Raw genomic sequence first — 21,013 nt, 5'->3', positions numbered from 1 at the left:
TGTAGCTACTGCTCTCATCATAGCCAGACAACCTTCGCCCCATCTAGACTTTGTAGGTTATGTCCCCATGCTTTTAGTTATAGTCTGTCCTGTTGGACAGTTAAAGAAGACAATCCAACCAAGCTGGAAGACAGTGCGTTTGAGTTCGGTGTCATACCACAACAAATGCATCAAAATCCATATCAGACACACACTGTATGTTAGTAGCCAGCGCACACCATAACACTGCCGATAAAGAGCTTTGAATGAGTCGTCATCAGCTTAATATCACATAATCTAATAGCATATGATCACAGTGCTAAGCCAGCATATTCCTAAGAATCTCAAGTGATGTTACCATGGTGACTCACACCATCGATAAGAGCATCTGTCAGAACAATATACAGGAGTAACTTCAATTCAACTTAAAATCCAGAGCAACTTTAAAATGAATAGCAACTGTTTTATAAATAGTCTTGTCTTTGCTGTTTACTTTGTATAATTTCCACAATAATGAAAACAGGTTTAGCAATGTAGTCAACAGCAAAAGAAACAAGGAAAAAAAGTGTAAACTCAGGAAAAAACAAAACAAAAACAACCGCACTAAAACCTCAGCAAACAAGGCCATTTGTTTCACTCACCTCCTGCAGGCTAATGGTCTCTCTGACTGCCTGCCTGATGAAAAAGGAGAAGAGGGAGAGGAGGAAGAGGGAGAAACAACCCTGTCACTGTCTCTGTGTGTCGTGCTGCTGCGCTACCTGATCCACTGGAGCCTGTACGAGAGAGAGAGAGCGAGAGAGAGAGAGAGAGAGTCACACACACACACACACACAGACTCAGAGCAATGGAAAGGGGAGGGGGCAGCAGCAGAGAAAAGTAAAGTGGTGCCGCCATTCTCCGTCACCCTGGAAACCAACGCTCTTTCAAAGAAATCGGCCAATGGCAAACACCAGCAATTGTGTTCAGACAAAAAGTCACATGACTGCCGAAACACCGCTCCCTATGCACAGAGTGAGAGGGAAAGAAAAAAAGAAGGGTGGGGTGGGGGGGCAAAAAGAGACAAAAAGGAAAAATAAAGAGACAAGGACACATAGAGGGTGGAAGATATTGACATTGGCTATGCAGAGAGAGAGAAAGAGAGACAGACAGAGAGAAATGAAAAGAAGATAGTGGTTGGGGATTGAGTTGAGTCTGAGTCACGAATGGGACAGGTAGTGAGCAGGTCACCAGGCCCGGCTCCATCCCCATCGTCCCATCTAGCTCTGTGTTGGGATGGGGGACTATCTCCACCCTGTCTTCCTCACAGTCCCACCATCATCACAGCTTTCTGCCTCCCAGTACCAAACAGGCTGGGTGTAGCCTATTTCCTTTTCAGTGAGAGGAACAATGCTGAGCAGCACAGTGTGACGCTAATGATACAGCTTTACCTCCAGCTGACACGCTCAAACATTACCTGTCAGCTTCCGTATTAGGCTATTTATACACTCAGTGTACAAAATATTTGGAACTCCTTCCTGCTATTGAGGTGCACCCCATTGTGCAAAACCCATGTGCTGATTGCCAAGAGGACGACAACTCTTTAACCTGTCTCCTCACCTTCATCTCTATCTTTCCTTCATGACTGAAGTGGATTTAATAGGCAAAATCGGTAAGGGATCAGAGCTTTCACCAAATAAACCACCAATACATTTTGACATGAGTTGAGTAAACGGCTGGCATTGGAAATACCGGCACTTCCTTAGCTCAAAATTAGTTTTCTTATTTTACCCTGACAAAAGACAAATCTAAAACCATTTTGTGTATATTTTTATTTTATTTAAGTTAGTTTTAGGTTCGTTTTTTTCAGTCTAGTTTTTATTTTTATTTTATTTTTCTTTCAGTTTACAACAATGTTTTTAACACCTACTCTTAGTTTTAGTTCACTATAATAACCTCAGTTAGGGCTTGATTTATGAAAGTCCATTTGAATGCGCGGTGTGTAATGTCATCACTTTACCCTCTGGAAACTAGGGGAAAAAATTACAGCTAGACTTTATAGCGTAGATTCCCAATAGAACATTGAAATGGCGCGAGCTACAGATGTTGAGCAGTAGGTTATTACCCAAACTGAAATCACGCATCTATCACTTTCTCAGCAAGAGACACTTGAGCACAATCATCTGCCTTGTAATACGTCGCCTCAGCCCCACTAAATTACCCTACTTCAGCAATGGGAGACAGGTCTCTTTCTCAGAAAACCATTTAACAAGTGAAAAGGGCCCAATTACCCCTCTACAGTGTGGATGTGACAGGACAGCTGATGAGCCATGGACAGACACGGCAGCAAAGCCAGCAGCATCTAACACATGAACAGCAATGACAAGCCCTAAGCCTCTAGCATTGATTCATCTAAAAAGGTAATGAGAGGACTAACTGAGGATTAACAATCCTGTATCATCTTGTCAATAGATAAAAAGCACATTCTGGCTCTGGGCTTACCAATAGATTCTTTGGATATTCTTCTGGCTGGAACATGTATCCTGGAGATTAGGCCAAGTCATAAAATGACATCAAAACCATAGCGTGATTCAGCTCCGCAAGAGAGCAGAACAATAGGGTACGGTGCGCAATACTAATTTGTTTTGTTCAGTAAACTGGACTGGCCTAGTAGTATTGAATCAACACGAAAGACACTGAGGTTGCGGGGCTACGTATGCTTAATCAAACAACATATGAGTCATTGCTTGATGAGAGCATCACAAGACAGGCAGTCCAGATGAAGTTTACCTCTACCATACCTATATAAACAGGGAGTAGGCCTGAGAGAAAAACAGTAGTAGAGAGCCTGGATGGAATCGATGGCATCATTAAGTTGGCAAGAGATCCTCTGAGGGAGTGGTCTTTAGGTCATGCCAATAAGATGCCTGTCACAAAGCCACCATGATAAACTTGGGAGTCTGAAGGTTAAGTATGTGTGTGTGTGTGTGTGTGCGTGTGTGTGTGTGTGTGTGTGTGTGCGTATGCGTGTGCCTGTGTGTGTGTGTGTGTGTGTATCTGTGATCGTCAGCTGGCAGACAAGCCTTTTTGTGTTCTCCAGTGTGAAAGCAGCTGGACAGATGAGTCACCATGGAGGGATTTCATAGAGAGAGGAGGGGAGAAAGCAGTCAAGCAACTAAACACTTGACTGTCAAGCTTTTGTTCCACTTTTCAATTTATTCCTGCAGTATGACCAGAACTGCAAATGTATTCATATCTTGGGAAAATACTCCACAGCATAAAATTGATTTTCAGTGCAGCACTAAGCCTAAATCCGTTCCCAGAATCAGCGATATCTGGCTGTCGAAATTTAATTTCGCCCCGCTATATCATCAGGCTCTCAGTGCTTCTAAGAGTTTTGGATTGAATATGATCAGTTTGAATGGATAGAAGGAGATAATGGTGAAGATGACCAGAACAAAAAAAGACTTAAGAACAATAGGATATCTCTCTTTCTCACTCAGTCACACATGCACACACATACAAACAGCACCTGACAAAAGGCAGCCATGCATCGCATGGCTTGGCATCCTCTCCCTTTAGACAGTGATGGGACAGTGAATACTGTGCACTCGTTGCAAAAACATAGTTATAAATGTTATAGCTAAGACTTTCTGCAGCAGATATTTACTTGGTTGCACACTATAGGCCTGGGGTTCCCAAACCTTGTCAAGGATCACCAGATAGACCTAACGTTACAGTCTCTACTGTAGGTAGAGAGATAACAGTGCGTGAAACATCTGATGAGAATAGACATTGTAATTTACTCCTAGTTTGGGAACCAGTGATTTAGGTTAAAAACAGGTCTGCCTATCGTATTCTAACAATTGTCATCATTCAGTCACAAATGTTAGTTACGTAATGTATTTAGCTAACATTTAGCATAACTGATTTTTGCACAGGTTAATTTTAAAAGATGCAAAATGACTTAGGTAACAGTAATGCTTCTGCTTTGGGCAATATTGCTATAGTTCAAATGGCAAGCCGGTTAAACTAACTCACGGCATGTTAACCCAACAGCTAACTTAACCTAACTAACAGTTAACAACACAGTGGAGAAAGTTTTATCCCAGTTTTATCCTGTCATCATCCTGCAGGTGCAACGGTCTGAGCAGCTCTAGTCAACACTAAGTTGCGTTACTCACCAACGGAAAAAAAAAAATCGACTTTCACATTAGTTTGGCAGGAAACACAAGGTGCAAACATAGATATTGCAACTTGTAGGCGATGTGGTGGTCATTGTTGATGCGACAACCGAAGGCACCATCTCCGTCCTCAGCTGAGTCCGCCAGTGTCAAGCCAGGCAGAAGAAAAAGCTGGACGTCCGGTCAGTATTTTCAAAATAAAAGTTCTATTGAAGACCATGTAAGTTCTTTTTGGAGTAATGCAAAGTACAACAGTGAAAATAAGAATAGATTACATTTCAGTATAGTCATAGCTATATGTACCTATGCAAGATACCATAGGAATGCCAGAAACACAAAGCTCCTGATTCCTCATTGTCAGTCTCCGAGCAACAGCACCAGCTGACATCCTATAGGGGTGATGACCTGGGAATTTACCCATACTAAACATGATGAAAAGGTGTAGCAACACATGCCTTTACAAATTTCCAGGCACACTGCATTATTTTTTACATTGCAAAAAGATATGTGCTAGATTTTTCATTAAACCGTGCCGTTCAGTAGGCTACTAATTCAGGTTGGGAAATAGACTAGACTAAGTTTGTATGTAACATGTTTACAGCAGTAGGCCTAACCTTTATTCTAAAAAATGGCAACATAGTAAAAGGTCTATGTTAAAGTTAACTAGTCAAATTACATTTGGGTACTTTGTTGGATTTGGCCTTATCCAATGGAAATGTAACTAATTACAAATTTATATAGATAGGCTTGTAACAGATTACATTCTGAAAGTCACCTGCCATTTCCCTACTAAATCTGATTTCTTTGGGGGGACAGTTGACATTCATAGTGGCCATGCATCATGTTTAGTTATGTCTTACACAATGCTGAAAAGAGTGCAAAGAGATGTTTAGAGTTTCTCTTCCAAATGTATTTATCCTTGCAGGTGTTCTTTGAGCACACATTTCTGCTAGATGATGAAGAGGAGGTATTAGAAGAACCAAACTTTCTCTTTTTCCTTTCCAAGTTGGTGATGTTGGTGCCTCGCGTGAAACTATCCTTAACAAGAGTTGCTGAATCACGTTTCTGAAGTGAAATGTCCATGTGACTTAGTCAACATAAGCAAAACTAAAAGAAATCTGGTATTCTCTTCACAAAGTGCCGTCGCTGCTCTGCCACAAGACTTATAAAAATTTGAAAAAGAATCACAATCCCTTGCCTGTGCTGAAAGCAGAATGCGATAACAGGTACTTCTGGCTTTGTTCTGTTGGAATGAATAGATTATTAAGCATATTATTAAGCCATCATCCTTTTCTAAAAGCATGCCAAGATGTAATATACAATTGATGCATGCAGGATTAGTAGGCCAACAGAGCACAGGTTGCAGTCCCACAGCATTTCCTTGCTTCCTTCTTAGCAACAGGTAATTCCCTGTGCCTCTTGTTGCTCATAGTTACTAAACACATGACCTTGAAACAGAATGAGTGGAAAATGCAGAACTTGCTTCAACATATTAATTCAGCAGTACAAAACCAGAGGAATGCCTCATGGTGTTATTGCTTTTGTATAACATGTAATTGAGAGTATGAGAAGTTGCTTTTTATCTGATTATCACTTCAGATTGCTTTATTCCCAAAATCACAAAAGCACAAGAATACAGCTGTAGTTCAATATGTTCTAGACTGATAAAAGCAATTTTCTGATACAAACTCGAAACATCTTAATGCTTTTTTGTGTTTGCATGCATGCCAATTGCAGTGCTAACAGTTTTAACAGGTACATTAGTTGTTACAGCACAGTTTCATCATCCCTAGCATAATCAGAGAATATTGGATTAAATTCAAACAGCTGTAAATATGGGAGTAATTGTGTTTATGCTATTTCTATACACCTTTATTAACTACATGTCTGCATATGGTTGTAAAGTTGTCAACATAAATTGAGTTATGAAGTCTAAATACCTTGCAGGGAATGGAATGTTCCTTCCGGCAGGATTCTGTTGTCTTCCATACTGTACAAACAGCTTCTCCTGGGCTTGTCTGAACTCATACTGTAGGCATTTCCAGTTGCAAAGCCTCCCGGTAAAACTGGCCCGTCTCAAGCCAGTACAAGAAGAAAGTTTCCTCTCATAATTATCTGAAAATTGCATTCACTTTCCATGACAAAGCTGTGGTGGCGTGTGCTGGTTTGTCACAAAGTGCTTCTCTGTAATATAATTACACCCATCTTCTTGGCTGCAGTTACCGCCAGGCAATACTATGCAGTCAGGCTGGTGGTGACTTATTATATGCACTTCGCGTCTCCGATAGCTTTGATGGAGTCTGTTGGGGACTGTAACTGCAACCTACCTGACATGATCATGAATCTCATCCAATCACAGCACCCAAACAGTTATTTCTGCTGGTGCTATTCACAGCATGTGTTGACACAGTTTTCCCCACTTCAGTCAGTTAACAAGTCAGAGACGTATGCATCTTATATTCATTGTGTGTCTGTTTGCCTGTGTGTGTGTATGTGTGTGTGTGTGTATGTGTGAGTGAACGAGAGAGAGAGAGAGATTAATTTTGTTATTGTATACTCTATTATCTGATATCTTAGCCTTAATAACATCATCCTCCCTTTATGTTTTTTTTAATCATCTCTTGGGAAAAGGTTTCACAAAGCAAATTTATAAAGCTGTGGCATTGCAGTCCTGCTATAATTGTCTTTATAATTTGATTTCTGTTTAAAAAACGATCTCCCCAGATCCTGCCTTTTCTAATCACAATAGTGCTTTCTTAGGTAAAAGACTGTGGAGGCATGCTGCCTGACTATTACATTTCCTCTTTGACAATAGTGGGAACTGATCCAAATTGTATAAAAAATTCACAAAAATTCACATTTTCAGCTTTTCTGGCAATATATGAATTTATAGGCTGCTATCAGACATAATAATAAAAGTACAAAGTGCTAGAAAGCCGTAGATACAATGCATGAAACAGTCAAACATTCTGTATTTACCTAAACACACCAGGCCCACCTGGTTTTTCACATAATCTGGTAATACCTGAGCAGTGGAGGCAAATTTCTCACAAGCCAGATTAGGCCCCCAGTCTCACCCAGCTGTGACATTGTTCCCTTACAGTGAAATTACAAGCCTAACCAGGGAGAGTAGGTGGACTCTATCCCACTTTCCCACCATAAAAGGCCTCTCCTTTCATTCCATTCCCCTCCATCTGTGTCATGAGAAGTAATAGCACCAGTGAGAGGGGAGTGTGGTTAAAAACGCCTGACAGGGAGCGAGGGGGCCAAGCAATCCCACAAATCACCCAGCCGTGTGAGAAGATGGCCAATCAGCAGATGATTGGAGGATGAGGTTCAGGTATGTGATGGAGGGAGGCGGTGGAAGCTGAACACAAGAAATGGTCAAATATTCATCAGCCTAGTCAAACAAGGCAAACAAACCGCTTCTAGATGTTACGTAAGAGCTGTCTTGTGGTTGAGCCGCTGAGTTTCTGTGGACACATACATGCATGTGCAAACACACACACCACGCAATCCCGTGTCTGACGTGTGTGCATCTCTAAATCCCACACTGTGGCGACAAGGATCAGCAGTACTCAGTCTGGTTTTGATGACAGCCTGTGCTTTGTTACTTTGCTTCCTTTATTTGCATCCTGTTGCTGGAGACAGCAGTGAAGCATAAATGACAGATGTGCGGAAAGTGCCGTGTTGTGTCTGTGTCTTTGTGTGTGTTTTCAGTGTACGTGTGCGTGTGAGTGTGTGTTTATTTCAGGTATCTGAACACAAGATTGGGCAAGTTCAAAAATGTCAGCGTGCTTGTAGCGGTTCCTCTGAAATGGAACGTAACGTGAAGATGAGCGTGACGGCCTCAAAAACAAACCGCTTCTTTTCCTATTATACGCCTGTAAGAACAAATTAGGGATCAGATGTAGCCGTCTCTGGTCTTGACCCTCCTAAATATGACCCAAGTGTATCCAGGACAAAATCAATCCAAGGTTGTCCTTCACAGTACTATGAGTCAGTGAGTTAGAGAGGTAATTTCCCATAGCACTCAGAGACAATTTGATATATCTCAGTTAGAAAAATACATATAAACTCTAAATGGTGTTGGTTTGTTCTAGTTCAATAGTCACTGTTGTGTCTCAGTCGATACATCACAAAACATTTTTCCCTATTTTAACAGAGTGTGCCAGACCGAAAGTTAGGATACTTTACATATGCATACTGCATATTACACTCTGACTTTTAATGTTAAACGTTGCCTTTGATGTGGCCACAGTCAGGGAAAGGAATTCAGGGCACGAATCTTGAGTTTCAAGGTGGCGGGTTTGAGGGATTGTTTGCTCAAGGAGGTGGAGGTGGCAAAACATTGAGTTTTTGGTTGAATATTTATAGATAGTGCCCCCAAGTGGCAAGATGAGGCTATTACACATATTAGACATATCTTCAGTCTCAAGAATATAAACAGGAGGCCTGGGGAAAAGGACAATCACTCATTGCAGGAAAAAAACAACAACATTTTATTCAGTAAAATACATTTAAGCATTGGAGTTATAATAATTCAGTTTTTCAACCTGAGGAACGCAAATGTGAGGTATTAATTATTACCCAGCTAAAACAGACAGCAGAAAATCAGCAACTCAGCAGTATAATAGGAATTATTTAATTGTAGGAACCCGTCCAGTTATACTGTAAAAAATAGATCTTCCAAACATGTAAAGGCACTGTGAGCTCACTGGATGCCAAAGTGTCTTTTGATCCAACAGAGGGAGTGAGAGCTCTGAGTCAGATAGAGTAACTGGGCAGGCTTTCAATATTTGGCTGCTGGGTCTTCTTTTACAGAAGAGGACAGCTTATCTCTGCCTGTTCTACTGGGAAAACACAGGAAATTCCATCAGAACTCAGAGCGGAATGGGAATAATCATACTGATGACTGGCCAGCCAGCTGTCCTGTTCTCACCATCAGGACATGCATGTTCCAGTCTCAGTCGAGGTGTGAGCTCCCTCTGCTGGGTTGGAGTGTGTGGTGTTTCTGTAGCGCTGCCCTGGCTGTATGAGGACGCATTATTGTTGGTCTGTCCAGGGGTCTGTACGTCTGATGCTTGTTGACTGACTGCACACTGGATAAATCCATCTCTGTACTGAAAGACAGAAAACCTTTCCTTAGGTCTACCCAACATAAACATTTAGTTTAATTCAAACTATCAACTATTCAATCGCTATCAATTGAATAAGTTAATTCTAAAATTAGATAACCTCCATTTGAAAAAAAAAAACAATGCATATTCTGGCAAAAGCGTGGTTGTCATGAAATTAAAACACATTACAGCTTATTGTTAAAGTCAGCAGTCTTAAGACATTTGCATACCAAATAGGTGGGTTTTTGAGGATAGGATAAGTTTTTGAAAAATTGACTGATGAATTCAAAGTAGCAACATTTTGAAAAAATTTGAAAAAAAGTGAAATGAAGTGGAATGAAGCCCTTAAATTCAACCTACATCATCTAGTGTAATCACAGGCTAGCTATAGCAGAGCTTTAAACAGCAAAAAAAACCACAGGATAAAAACAGTTGTGTTTATATAAATATATTACAATGTTATGAGTAAACTTTGATAATGCCATACCATGGATCCCTGAGCCCTCCACCCCGGGGACTGGTGGTTGGCCGGTGGGGTATGTGTGTGGTCAGGGGCTGCAGAGGGACTTTGGGCCTCACCAACTCTTGGACCCTGTGGAGTCCCAGGTCTGTGTCTGCTCTGGTTGTACCTGCCTCCGGGGGAGGCTCTGCTCCACTGGCCAGGCTGAGTCGAAGCCTGCGGGAACGGATCCCTGACAGCCTCCGGTTACCAGTGGCTGCTGCGGCACTCAGAGGGGGAGAAGGGGACAGGATGGAGTCTGGGGACAGGGACAGTCGAGCCACGTCGGGGGATAAGGCTTCTCTGTGGGACAGGTCTAAAAACACAACAACATCCTTCAGAGGAGATCAGATATAGTTACAGAAATGCAGTGTTTTTCTTTAGGCATTTCAAAGGCAGCTGACTCAAGTGAGGTGGAGATGCCATCGCTGTTGTTTGTAATCTATATCACACGTTTATGTTCCAATTTACATCTTATTGTGAATATCTTATCATCGGGCTTATCAATGCATTTCTCAGTTTCTTTTCATAAGGAAGAGCAAGTCTGTTCATTCAGTGAGTATTCACCTGGGGATAGAGACTGGAAAGAGGAATCTGGTGAGGTAGTATTTGGCCCGTTGCCTTTCTTCTCCTCTCTGTCCTCTTCATCACTACCATCACTCTTCAGAACACCGAGGCCTTCTTCTTCATCATCATCCTCCTCACAATCCTCCTCTTCTTCATCACTGTGCTGAATAGTCAGTACCTGTGGTATTTTTTCCATCTCTATGGCCTGGAGACGTCTGAAAAACAAGGTAAAAATTCATTTTAGTTCCCTATCTGTCCATCTTTTCACTGTCAAGCATAACACCCTACCAGATGATGAGAATCTGTGATGGGTTTAAAGGACAGTGATGAAAACCTATTGTCCGTGTAGTGAGAGAGTGCAGTGAGAGAGTGAGGTGAATAAGTGGTCAGTACTTGCTGTGCTGCTCCCTCCAAGCCCTAAGCTCAGCAAACACATCACTGCGCTCGCCCACACCAGGCTCCTCAAGGTCATATGTGTGTTCCGGTACGTGGATGGGCAGGTCACACGGCGAGAACGTAGATGTGGTGGGCGCTGTCTACGAGAGAGAAGAGAGGGAACATGACCATGAGGGACAGGAGAGAAGACGCTATGGTGAGAGAGAGGAAATAGGATACAATAGAGGCCGAAGAGCGTACTGCATAAAGTATGGACAGACATGTAGACTTGGGTAACGGTCAGGGAGAGAGACCACAAGAGCAATCTAAGGAATAAAAAATAAATAAAAGGAGAGGAACAGACTGAGCAGGAGCAGATGATAAGAGGTAGAGAGAGAGTGACAGCAGCTGTGTGTATATGCCAGCATGACAGATCGCATGGTGTTGGCAGTGAGAGTCCCATCTGTCATGTCCCCACTGACACAGCTGCACCCTCCACACTTCTCCACCCCTCCATCCCCTGTGTCCTCCCACCACCCGGCCTGTCCTCCCAGGCTCCTGTCCTCCCACTAATAATTATCTCCTTCTGTTTATTCTGACATGACATTAAAGAGATGAGCTGGCTGTGCCAGCCAGCCATAATGGCCTGTCACAGCCCATAAAGATTGCCCTTCACTCCAGCTCCTTGTTCCTTTCACTCCACACTAAATACTCCACTGTATGGGCTACAACATACAACAAATGATAGATTAGTATGGATTAATTCATAATTGATAATGTATTGTTTTTTTATGTAATGTTTTCTTGCTGAATTGTAGGAATTTTGTATTTTGAGTGTCTTGTTCTGACAGATGCCACATACCCTCAACTTCTCTCGTCTTGCTCGAAGAGCCTGGACAGGGTTCCCACAGAACAGGATCTTTCCAGCTCCTTCAAAAACCAACAGATAGAGAAAGATTTCAGCACATCACATCACTGTTTTCTGACAAAATAAGGTCCTCTTGGTGGCACTGTTGTGCAAGGTTTGCCCTCCCATTTGGGGACGTTTTTTCTACAGGTTGAGGCTAAGCAGAGTGACAAGGAATTACAGAGTAAATGAAAGTGTGATGAAGGAACCAAAAAAAAAGAATATATGGTCTCCCTCCTGTTGTGGGCCAAGAGCTATGCCACAACAGATACAGTTAATTAAATGCACGCACCAAAAACCAACCATAACATTGATTAAGCTAAGTGTTTATTGCTGCATGTAGAAGTAGGCTAATGTAGACACATCAGTGGAGAACAGCCAGCGCAGTGCCTCACCATGCGTCAGGGTGCTGGTGTCTGGATCCACTGCTGCTGGGTCTGAATCTGCAGAACCAGGTCTGGATCCAGGAGGGGACAGTACTCTGGACCCTGTTGCTGACACAGGTCTGGACCCAGTGAGGGGTCTGGAGCCCACTGACAGGGGCCAGACACAAGAGAGGCTGGAACTGGGGCGCTTGGCAGAGCTGGGTCTGTTGTAAGAGCATGCACTGTCTGCTGTCTCCTCTGCAGAGAAGAAAAAACAAGTGGCCTACAGTCTCAGTGATACTAAATTTACAACTGTGATTGACTGTTCCACATACAATTACTGACTTAAAATTTTACACACACACACACACACACACACACACATACACACACGCCCGCACGCGCACGCACACATACACACACACACACACACACACACACACACACACATACACACACACCATCTTCAGTAGCAGCCTGAGTGTAGATGCAGTCTCTGATGGAGTTTCGGAGCATGGCCCAGTCTTCTCCCATGGTGCCGCTGCAGCCCAGACCATCCTCCTCTGCCATCACATCGTCTAGGTAACGTAGCTGCGGGACCAGCTCCCTCACCGCAGCACGATAGCTATACTCTACCGCCTGGGAGAGAGAGAGAGAGGGAGAGACGGGGTGAGAGAGAGAGAGAGAGAGAGAGAGGGAGAAGATAGAGGAGGCAAGAGAGGAAGGAGAGATGAAAAGAAAGGAGACAAGGAGGGAGAGGAGACATGGAGTATGCCAAGATGGATGGCACATGACACTGGTTACGGACACTGTGACTATAATGTATACAGAGAAGTGTACAGTATGTTATGTAAAAGGTTCAAGAACCCCAGTAATCTCTTTAAAATCAAACTGATATAAACTATATTCAATTTATGCTGTATCACCTGGCAAGTCTTGCATGACTATTTTCAAGATGATATCATAGACTACATCATGCCCCATAGATGATAAAAAAAACAGGATGTGCTGTGAAGGGGAGAGAGCACGACAGGTGACTCTGATCATATTGTCATCATATTGACTCATCTTAAAAAGAGAAAGCGGCAGATATTAAAGCCAATCAAGCCAGTGATATGCTAGCAATCCACAGGTGGGACACTGTTACATGTGCCAAGAGCTGTGTGCCAGCAAGGCTATCCACAGCATTACATTAGTATATATGCATATTAGCTAGCTTACATGCTGTCCTTGTGGTCTTGCCCGTGATGGCTCCTTAATGAATCTGTAGAACTTAAGTTCTAAACAAGGAGACAAAAGGCATAGAGCTGTGTGGGTTGATAACTGAGTGCTAATAAAGCCTATAATGTGCACTTTGTACTGAGGCCTGGTCTTTTATCAGCAGAGAGAGAGAGAGAGCAGAGAGAGCCCAGTAAAAGCACTGTGCTACTGAGAGATCAAATTAGAGCTCAGCCCTCCTACCCTTCACCAAACCACACAGATGGAGTGAATGAGAAAGAGAGTGAAGGGCTGGGAAAGAGGAAACGAAGGAGAGAATGAGGGGTGGATGAGAGGAAGTGAGCGGATGTGTGTGTATGTGTGTGTGTGTGTGTGTGTGTGTGTGTGTGACACAGAGAGAGAGAGCAAGAGGAATGATAGTTTGGCAAGAAAGCAAGCCCAAGGACCCCTCAGTCACTACAAAGAGGCCTAATGCATATTCAGCTCAGCGTCTCCCCTCATTGCCCTAGTTTCCTAATTAATGCTCTGCTGGTGGGTGTAAATAAACACATTCACACTGGCCCAAAAACCCACAGCATACTGTGTCTAGAATCAATGGAAGGTGGAAAGGCAGTCTTTATATCCAACTATACTCGATATCATTGAATGTTGGGTCACTGCTGAGTTGCCTTATGTACAGGACATTAACATCAAATGAGAGATCAAATAAGCAATCATGCTAATTACTACCACAATACATAGCTGGCACTGTAATCAAATTATAAAACATTGTGTCAAAACGTCTCCACAGGAAAGTGTGTCTGTCAGTTGTGTGGCTGTTATGTTTGATGTCTCCTGCTCTCCCACTGTCCTGTCCTGTGTGTTGAAGATGCAGATACAGAGCAGTAAGATCACACAGATACTTTACTTTCAGGATAATTGCATTTTGGTCATTATCTGACCCATGAGGGCCAAAAGCCTGCTAACACAAGAGAGACAACTAATTGTCGAACAAGGTCTACATCACAACCTGCATTTGCAGGTTTACCCTCTACAACATCTGCCAAATACAATGAATACAACACTTTCATATCAGGGACTCTGCCTAGCTCCTTGCTCAAGCTTTAGTCAGCTCCTGTCTGGATTGCTGCAACTTCCTCCTAACTAGGCTCTCTGCAGGCCCTGCAAAATGTCCAAAACACTGCAGCCTGCCTGCTCCACAACCCCAAATGGTGGAAAGACCTTCCCATCATACACTGAAAACTCATCTCTTCAAGAAATACTACTTCCCTGCATTCCCCTCTCCTACATCTTCATATTCTGATATTCTATTCTGATGAAATACAGAATATCCGTTCTATCTTCGTTCTATATTTCCTTATTTCCCGAGCACTTCTCCATCATACATGATTACTCTAAGGTCACAGGAACATATTGTTACAACTGACCCTTGCACGGCTTTCTACTGGTTACTTTAAGTGTTGTGGTGATCTAGGAATTTGATCTTATTCTCCTGTTTCCATGTAAGTCTCTCTGGGTGAGAGCATCAGCTAAATGCCTAAAATGTAAATATAACTGATGATGAAAGGTTGGGTCATCTTGTATACACACACATACACACTTACAGAAAGAACACACACGCGCGCACACACACACACACGAGCGCGCGCACACACACACACACACACACACACACACACACACAGACACACCTCTCCATCAGAGGTTCTCACTGCAATCCACACTGCATTATCCATGATGATACAATTGCTGATCAGGAAAACTGTTGGTTTTAAGTACAGAGGGATACATGACTTTTGTAGCTAATTTTGTTATCACTGATGTCTGCGATTCCACTGCATTTCAATTGGAACAATGCTGATTTGTCAAAAGATCCGTGTCTGCTGAGACAGAAAGGACAGACAAGGACCCAGACAAGGACAGACAGATAGGTCTTGTAAAGGAAAAGCCAACATTTGGAGTCGATATACAACCTAACCAGTGTTACCTTGTTCCAGTGCCATCTGTTTTTGCAGTTGGTGACAAATGCACATCATTCAATGCAAACATATGGTATTAACATGAGCATGGCATTACCCTACCTGGGTGGCAGTGGGGTGTGGGCGCACACACACAGGGTTTCCCTCCAGGGTGAGTGTGTGGAGGTGGCTGCACAGACCCAGGTACTGAACCTGGACCAGGTCATCCACATCATTCCCTTCCAGATCCAACAGCTGTAGGTTCTCCAGCATGCTAACCTGGCTCAGGTCTGATACACTGTTGTATGCCACATATAACTCCTGACACAGGGAGATAAGTAGAGAGACAGGAAGACAGGGAGAGCGGCAGAGAGACAGGTGTGATAGGCAGACAGAGGCAGGCAGAAAGGCAGACAAGGAAAGAGGCAGACAAACAGATGGACAGGGAGTCAGAGAGACATAAGGACCATAACCAATACTTGGATATAGAGAGGGAGCAACTTTTAAAAGGGACTGATGCCAAGGGCCAGATTCACACAAGTTACCTAAGAAGAAATTTTAACAAGTTCTGTTCCCCAATATTTAATAAGATTAGTCTCATCTCTTAAGAACTTCTCTTGGTTTCTTACTTAGGAACTCTTACCCACAATGTAAATGAGCACAAAAGTATCTTCGTGTATTTTGTAATTTAAATAAGTAATAGGGTTAATGCACTCTGTCTGCTAGCTATAGCAATATAGGATTTTGTGGGGGTTTGAACATATAAATCCACGCACGACCCTTGAGAAGAAAACATTAAATGGTATCAGCTAATGCAAAACTATAATAACCAACTTCTGCCGTCTAACAGCTAGCTAGCTAAAAAATGCAAAATGTTAAATTTAAAATGTAAGATACAGTAAGTAAAATACCTTCTTCAGTGGTTTTCAATCCTGGTCCTTGGGACCCAGAGTACTGCTGGTTTTCTATCCTACCTGGTAGTTAATTGCAGTTAATTGCATTCACCTGGCATCCCAGGTGTAAATCATTCCCTGTTTAGATGGCTAGAGTAAAAACCAGCAGGGCAAGGGTCCTGAGCACCAGGACTGAGAACCACTGACCTGTGTTTAAATCAGGATTGGGCAATCATGTTCTATGAGGGGCAGAGAGTCTGCAGGTTTTCATTCCAACCAAACATTACACCAGGTGACTTTACTAATTTCCCTAATAGCACACCTAAATTAAATCAGTGAAATGGTTTGGTTGGAATGAAAACCTGCAGACTCTTGCATCTCCATGGCACATGGTTGCCCATCCCTGATTTAGAGGCGCACCCACACTGCAACAAGACAAGTGGAAGACTATCTTAAACTTAAGTAAAGTTATTTTTTCTTAAGAACCAAAATATAAGTTAAGAAAACACTAAACCATTTTTTACTTTGTTTTAAGTTAAAATAAATAGCCCTCAAGAAGATCTTTTGTCCCTCAGAAGGTTTTGTGAATCTGGCCCCAGGTCTTTGTTTCTGCACTGAACCATCTGCAGCCTATAAACTCTACCTTGAGAGAGGAGAAAGAAGGGATGCCATCTAGGTCTTGCAGGCAGCAGCGAGACATCCACAGCACCTGCAGGTGGGAGAGGGTGGTTCCCAGGTCTCTGAGGAGACAACACAACACACACTTGATTTAGAGGCAGGGATGGGACTTTCACAGCATCATAAATCATGGAAAAAGGCTACCGGGTCCCTCGGCCATTGCTGCCAGAGATTCCTTTCTCTTACCCCTTAAGTAGGCTTCTCCTCTGCCTCCCATTTCTTCTGCTCTGAACCTCAGTCAGTGTATCTATAACCCCATAACACCCTTTCCACGACAGCTCCCTCAGCCCAGAGCAGGAAATGCTATCAGAGGCTGTGCACGTCCGGTTGGCCCTTCTCTGCTCCTCTCAGGGTGCGGCAGACAGCTCCCTATCTTTCTGTTTATACTGTCTCATCCCTCAACACTCTCTGTAACAATTCTCCACCTGTGCTGCTATAAGGACAATTCACAATGTGTGTGTGTGTGTGTGTGTGTGTGTATGTATGTGTGTGCGTCCCATCCTGGAGGTTTATTGCGTTCCCTCTATCCGATATTGATGACACAGCTGTGCCTGGAATCAAAACTGAAAGGATGATCCAGGAGACCGTGCCTATTTCCCGTCATTTCCGAGAACTGTCCAAACTGATGACACTGAAAGCTGAGATGCCACGAACCCTTCTGTGTCCCACTGTGAGTCAGGCAGGTGAGCCTGTTCCAGATGTATCTATTATCCCTAACCCAAGACGGTGCGGCACGCCAGATCTGTTGGTGTATGTCCCATCTGATTTATAAGCTGCAGCATGCATCTTCCATACAGAGACATCCTGATTCTTACAAGTCCCTTTTGGCCTACCTTGGTGGAAACAGAGCAGAGCCCTCCACCTGCACTACAATAGTACCACACTTTATCATCTGGCACAGATCGCTATGAGCTCTGACCACCCGCTCTGCTTCAAAGCACAATCATTTAAACGCATGCCCGGCCTCTCGCTGAAGGGCGTTTCCCAGCGTGGATGTGGCCAGCGTGAGGCACGGCAGGAATCCCCACGGGTCCATCACTGCTCTGGTTCCAATTACAGCTCTCTTTGTGGAAAGATGGGAAAGCTACATGCTTTGGACCTGCTGCTTTGTTCTGTTCAACGTATCCTGAATATCAACTGGGTCATAGCAGGAGAAGAAGCATACATCAATCGCAGAAATTCAGTTTTGGTCAATACGGGATTTCACTTTCCTTTTCAGTATTTGCAGCTGGTTCGGTTTCTGTATTATTCCATGAGCTAATGTCAAGTGTGCGTTTGTGTGTGTGTGTGTGTGTGTGTGTGTGTGTGTGTGTGTGTGTGTGTGCCTGGGCAGGGAGGGGGGTTACTATTCAAGGGAATACACACCAGAGAGAAAACAAGAAGACGATGGCTGCGTTGTGTGACTTTTATGCTTACCTTACTGACATGATCATGCTGTTGTTCATTTTGAGCTGCACCAGCTTGGGCAAGTAGGCACCTAGAAGATGATCAGATAAAAAAAAGCCATCTCTCTCTCTCTCTCTCTCTCTCTCTCTCTCTCACATGACAGCAGGGCGATTACTTGACTGGGTCTTAAACTGGCTGCTTGGCTCACTTCCAGCCACACCTCATCAGGTCTCTAAACTCCATTCGCTAAAAGGAGGAGAGCCTACAGAGGCCAGCCACGTGTGATTCACACGCCTGGCTGTACAGACAACGCTCCGTCATGCCCGCACTCGTTGTGCAATCTAGGATTTTTCTGAGGACAAAGGTGAGCATAATGAAGACGCTCCTCTGCCATTATCAGCTCAACCGGCTTGCATTGAGGCAGGCAAACATGACAGGAAATCTACAACTGATACCTTGTGTGCGTCACAGCAATGCCTTTGTCTGGACTCTTATCTAGCTCTGGTTGGCGATTGTCTATGGTCGTTCCCAGTAATGAATCGTCATTGTATAGAGTGTGAATTTATCATCCGTTAGTGTCAGTCTTCCAGTTTCGTAAAGTTCCCCACACTTAAATCTCATAACATTTGCTCTATGTGTGACCAAACAGGGCAAAAGGACAAGGGTTCGCATAAGGCACACTGGATATAAACAATAAAACCTACAAGAAAACAGTGAGCTCTATGGAATGCACATTGCAAATATGATCTGATGTACTAAGTCATGATTTACATTTCTGGAAGCCTGGAAGTGTGAATCTCATCTGCATGATCATCTCTTACCAAAGTTACCCAGCGTGTTTTCTCGAGTGTCGACGCAGATCTCCAATGAGGTCACCTGAGAGAGATCCTGAGCTCCACACAGGGATTCCTGGGAGAAACAGAAAATAACTTTATACACAGTACACCAGATGATCCTTACTGTGGTGTTAGCCTAGATCTCAGGTACATAGCTATGTTTTATATATCATTCAACATTTATCTTAAACATATCCCCACAACTTTTACACAAGGAATAATGTGAAGCCTATGAGACAAAACTCTCTCGCCACCTCACCTTGAAACAACATTCTGCACAAATTGCACTCATGGAACAAAGGGGACAAGCAATTCAGGTGACAGATTCTGTAGTGCACTGTCTGTGTATGAAAGCTACAGCCTGCCCGACACTAACACCACAGATGATTATGGATGGGAAGTGTTTCGCGCTGCATGCCTTATTGCTCAGTATAATCAGAGCGACGCACATGCACCGCAGATAAATCACACAGATCCCCAGTAGCTTAATGGCTAGATCTCCCTCCATGCACCCAGCTGTCTCCCGCTTTGCCTGGCCGAGACCGACCTCACTGAAAAGCCTCATAACATCCCCACCAAACATGGTAAGAACACACAATGATTTACACAAGCCAGACAACAAAATCATTTTATGACTGACATGGTATAGAAAAGTGTAATTAATTTTGACAACCTATACCCCTCCCCATTTTCCCATTGACTTTTCGTAAAATAGTCAGGCATAGGCTTAAACAAAGAAGAGGGCAGTAATGGAGCCACCCCACTGTGATATACAAATAATGATACAGATAGGATGCAGAGGGGTTAGATATTTTCTCCATGATGACATGTGCATTCCTCAAGCACAGACAAAATCATGAATTAAGGTTAATGCTTCAACCATTGCTGTAATGTACGCTACAATGGAAATAACTGTAAAATACAGTGATTTCACATTGTTTTCAGAAGTCCACAATCCCAGATGCAACAGCTAACCTGACTATAGCTCGGATAAAGAAAAAGGCATAATCTAAACATGAATCAGACAAAGACAACGGAGAACATATAGGTTATACCAACACTGACTGAATCCTTAACCAGCTCTACCACCTTACCAGCTTTGCTGGAGAGAGGTAAAGCTCCACTACTGTTTCAGAGTCCTCATATCCCTTCGTGGCAGGAGTTGGGTTCATGTGGCCTGATCCACTTAGCTCAGTCACCAGTACCCGAGCTGTACCAGGCCGGACATGGGGCACAGACCCATAAGAGCAACTCATCTCTCACGGTTGGCTACCTGAAACGAATGAAAAAAAAACATACTTTGTCAAGAAAGTCTAATGGCTGTTTAGAAAAGTGTGAAGAAGCAGCTCTAGTTTTATGGTTTGTGGTGACCTTACTCCACGGCACTGTTTTTGAGTCAGGTTTGGCTCAATGGATGTGGCTGCTATGTTCAATGTTGACATGAAGCAGGAGACAACGAAGTAACATTTCTGAGTCGTAGCTAACTCCAATGGTGAATTTACTTTGAACGGAATTTTACATAGTACTATCCGTACCTTTACCGAGGCGTTTTTTTTATCCGGTGTAGAAAACTGCAGCCTAAAAAATTAGTTCATACATTTTCAGAGTGCACCTTATCACACAAGCAAAAGTTTGGTTGACAACCACAGGCGACTTCCTGGATACGGCGCTGAGAGACGCTTGGCTTCCTGGGAAATGTAGTGTAGGCTACATTCATTCTCAAAACCCAAAATAACACTAACAAAACCAAAACCTCTGCACCCTCCTACCAAAATAACTAATAAGGACAATTAAACAGATATGCTAACATTTACGCTTCACGAGAGTTTGTTTAGTAAATAAATATCAGCTGTGATTAGCTACACGTTCTCACCAACAGTGGCCCTTGCTGTTGCCTCAGGTAAAGGTAACAGTTAAACTACAGTAGTAATATTATTTCAATTTAATTTCATTTTTTATTTGAAATACTCTGTTCCTAACGCCCACGGTGGTCAGCTGCTGCCTTCAAGTGCGCGTCGTAAACCCCCTTTTCCAAGCAGCGTGCATTGAAACGCTTTTGGTTGGAAACTATA

General features: G+C 43.2%; 2 protein-coding genes across 2 annotated transcripts in view; both read right to left on the bottom strand.

Moving 5' to 3' along the window:
* rassf7a (Ras association domain family member 7a) overlaps window positions 1–723 on the bottom strand; it is a 31,163-nt gene extending 30,440 nt beyond the window's left edge. The window contains exon 1 of the mRNA XM_071519055.1: window positions 621–723. The gene's annotated coding sequence lies outside the window, so the exon portion shown is untranslated. The remainder of the gene's footprint in view (window positions 1–620) is intronic.
* An 8,995-nt stretch (window positions 724–9,718) lies between these two features.
* On the bottom strand, window positions 9,719–20,596 carry lrrc56 (leucine rich repeat containing 56). Its single transcript, XM_071519056.1, has 12 exons — window positions 20,477–20,596; window positions 20,036–20,214; window positions 18,927–19,014; window positions 18,136–18,196; window positions 16,685–16,781; window positions 15,272–15,469; window positions 12,434–12,611; window positions 12,003–12,218; window positions 11,563–11,630; window positions 10,719–10,861; window positions 10,326–10,540; window positions 9,719–10,074 (listed from the first exon to the last, which is right to left on the bottom strand). The coding sequence occupies exons 2-12, from the start codon at window positions 20,195–20,197 to the stop codon at window positions 9,719–9,721; spliced, it is 1,782 nt and encodes a 593-aa protein (XP_071375157.1). The 5' UTR covers window positions 20,198–20,214; window positions 20,477–20,596.
* Between the last annotated feature and the right edge of the window lie 417 nt (window positions 20,597–21,013).

This window comes from Centroberyx affinis, unplaced genomic scaffold, assembly GCF_046629955.1.
Source record: "Centroberyx affinis isolate AG114_WGS23_722 - 3 ecotype Tasmania unplaced genomic scaffold, CSIRO-AGI_Caff_v1 ptg000653l_1, whole genome shotgun sequence".
NCBI lineage: Eukaryota > Metazoa > Chordata > Actinopteri > Beryciformes > Berycidae > Centroberyx > Centroberyx affinis.
The sequence above is the reverse complement of the archived record's forward strand: the minus strand, read 5'-3'. Positions and strand labels throughout refer to the sequence as shown.

Bases quoted from the DNA above. Each gene is read 5' to 3' on its own strand.
- lrrc56 (XM_071519056.1), bottom strand. From the start codon at position 20,197: ATGAGTTGCTCTTATGGGTCTGTGCCCCATGTCCGGCCTGGTACAGCT. The intron at 12,612-15,271 runs GTAGGGTAATGC...TCTCTCTCCCAG, and splicing joins CACACCCCACTGCCACCCAG to GCGGTAGAGTATAGCTATCG. The intron at 10,075-10,325 runs GTGAATACTCAC...TTGTGTTTTTAG, and splicing joins TTTCCAGTCTCTATCCCCAG to ACCTGTCCCACAGAGAAGCC.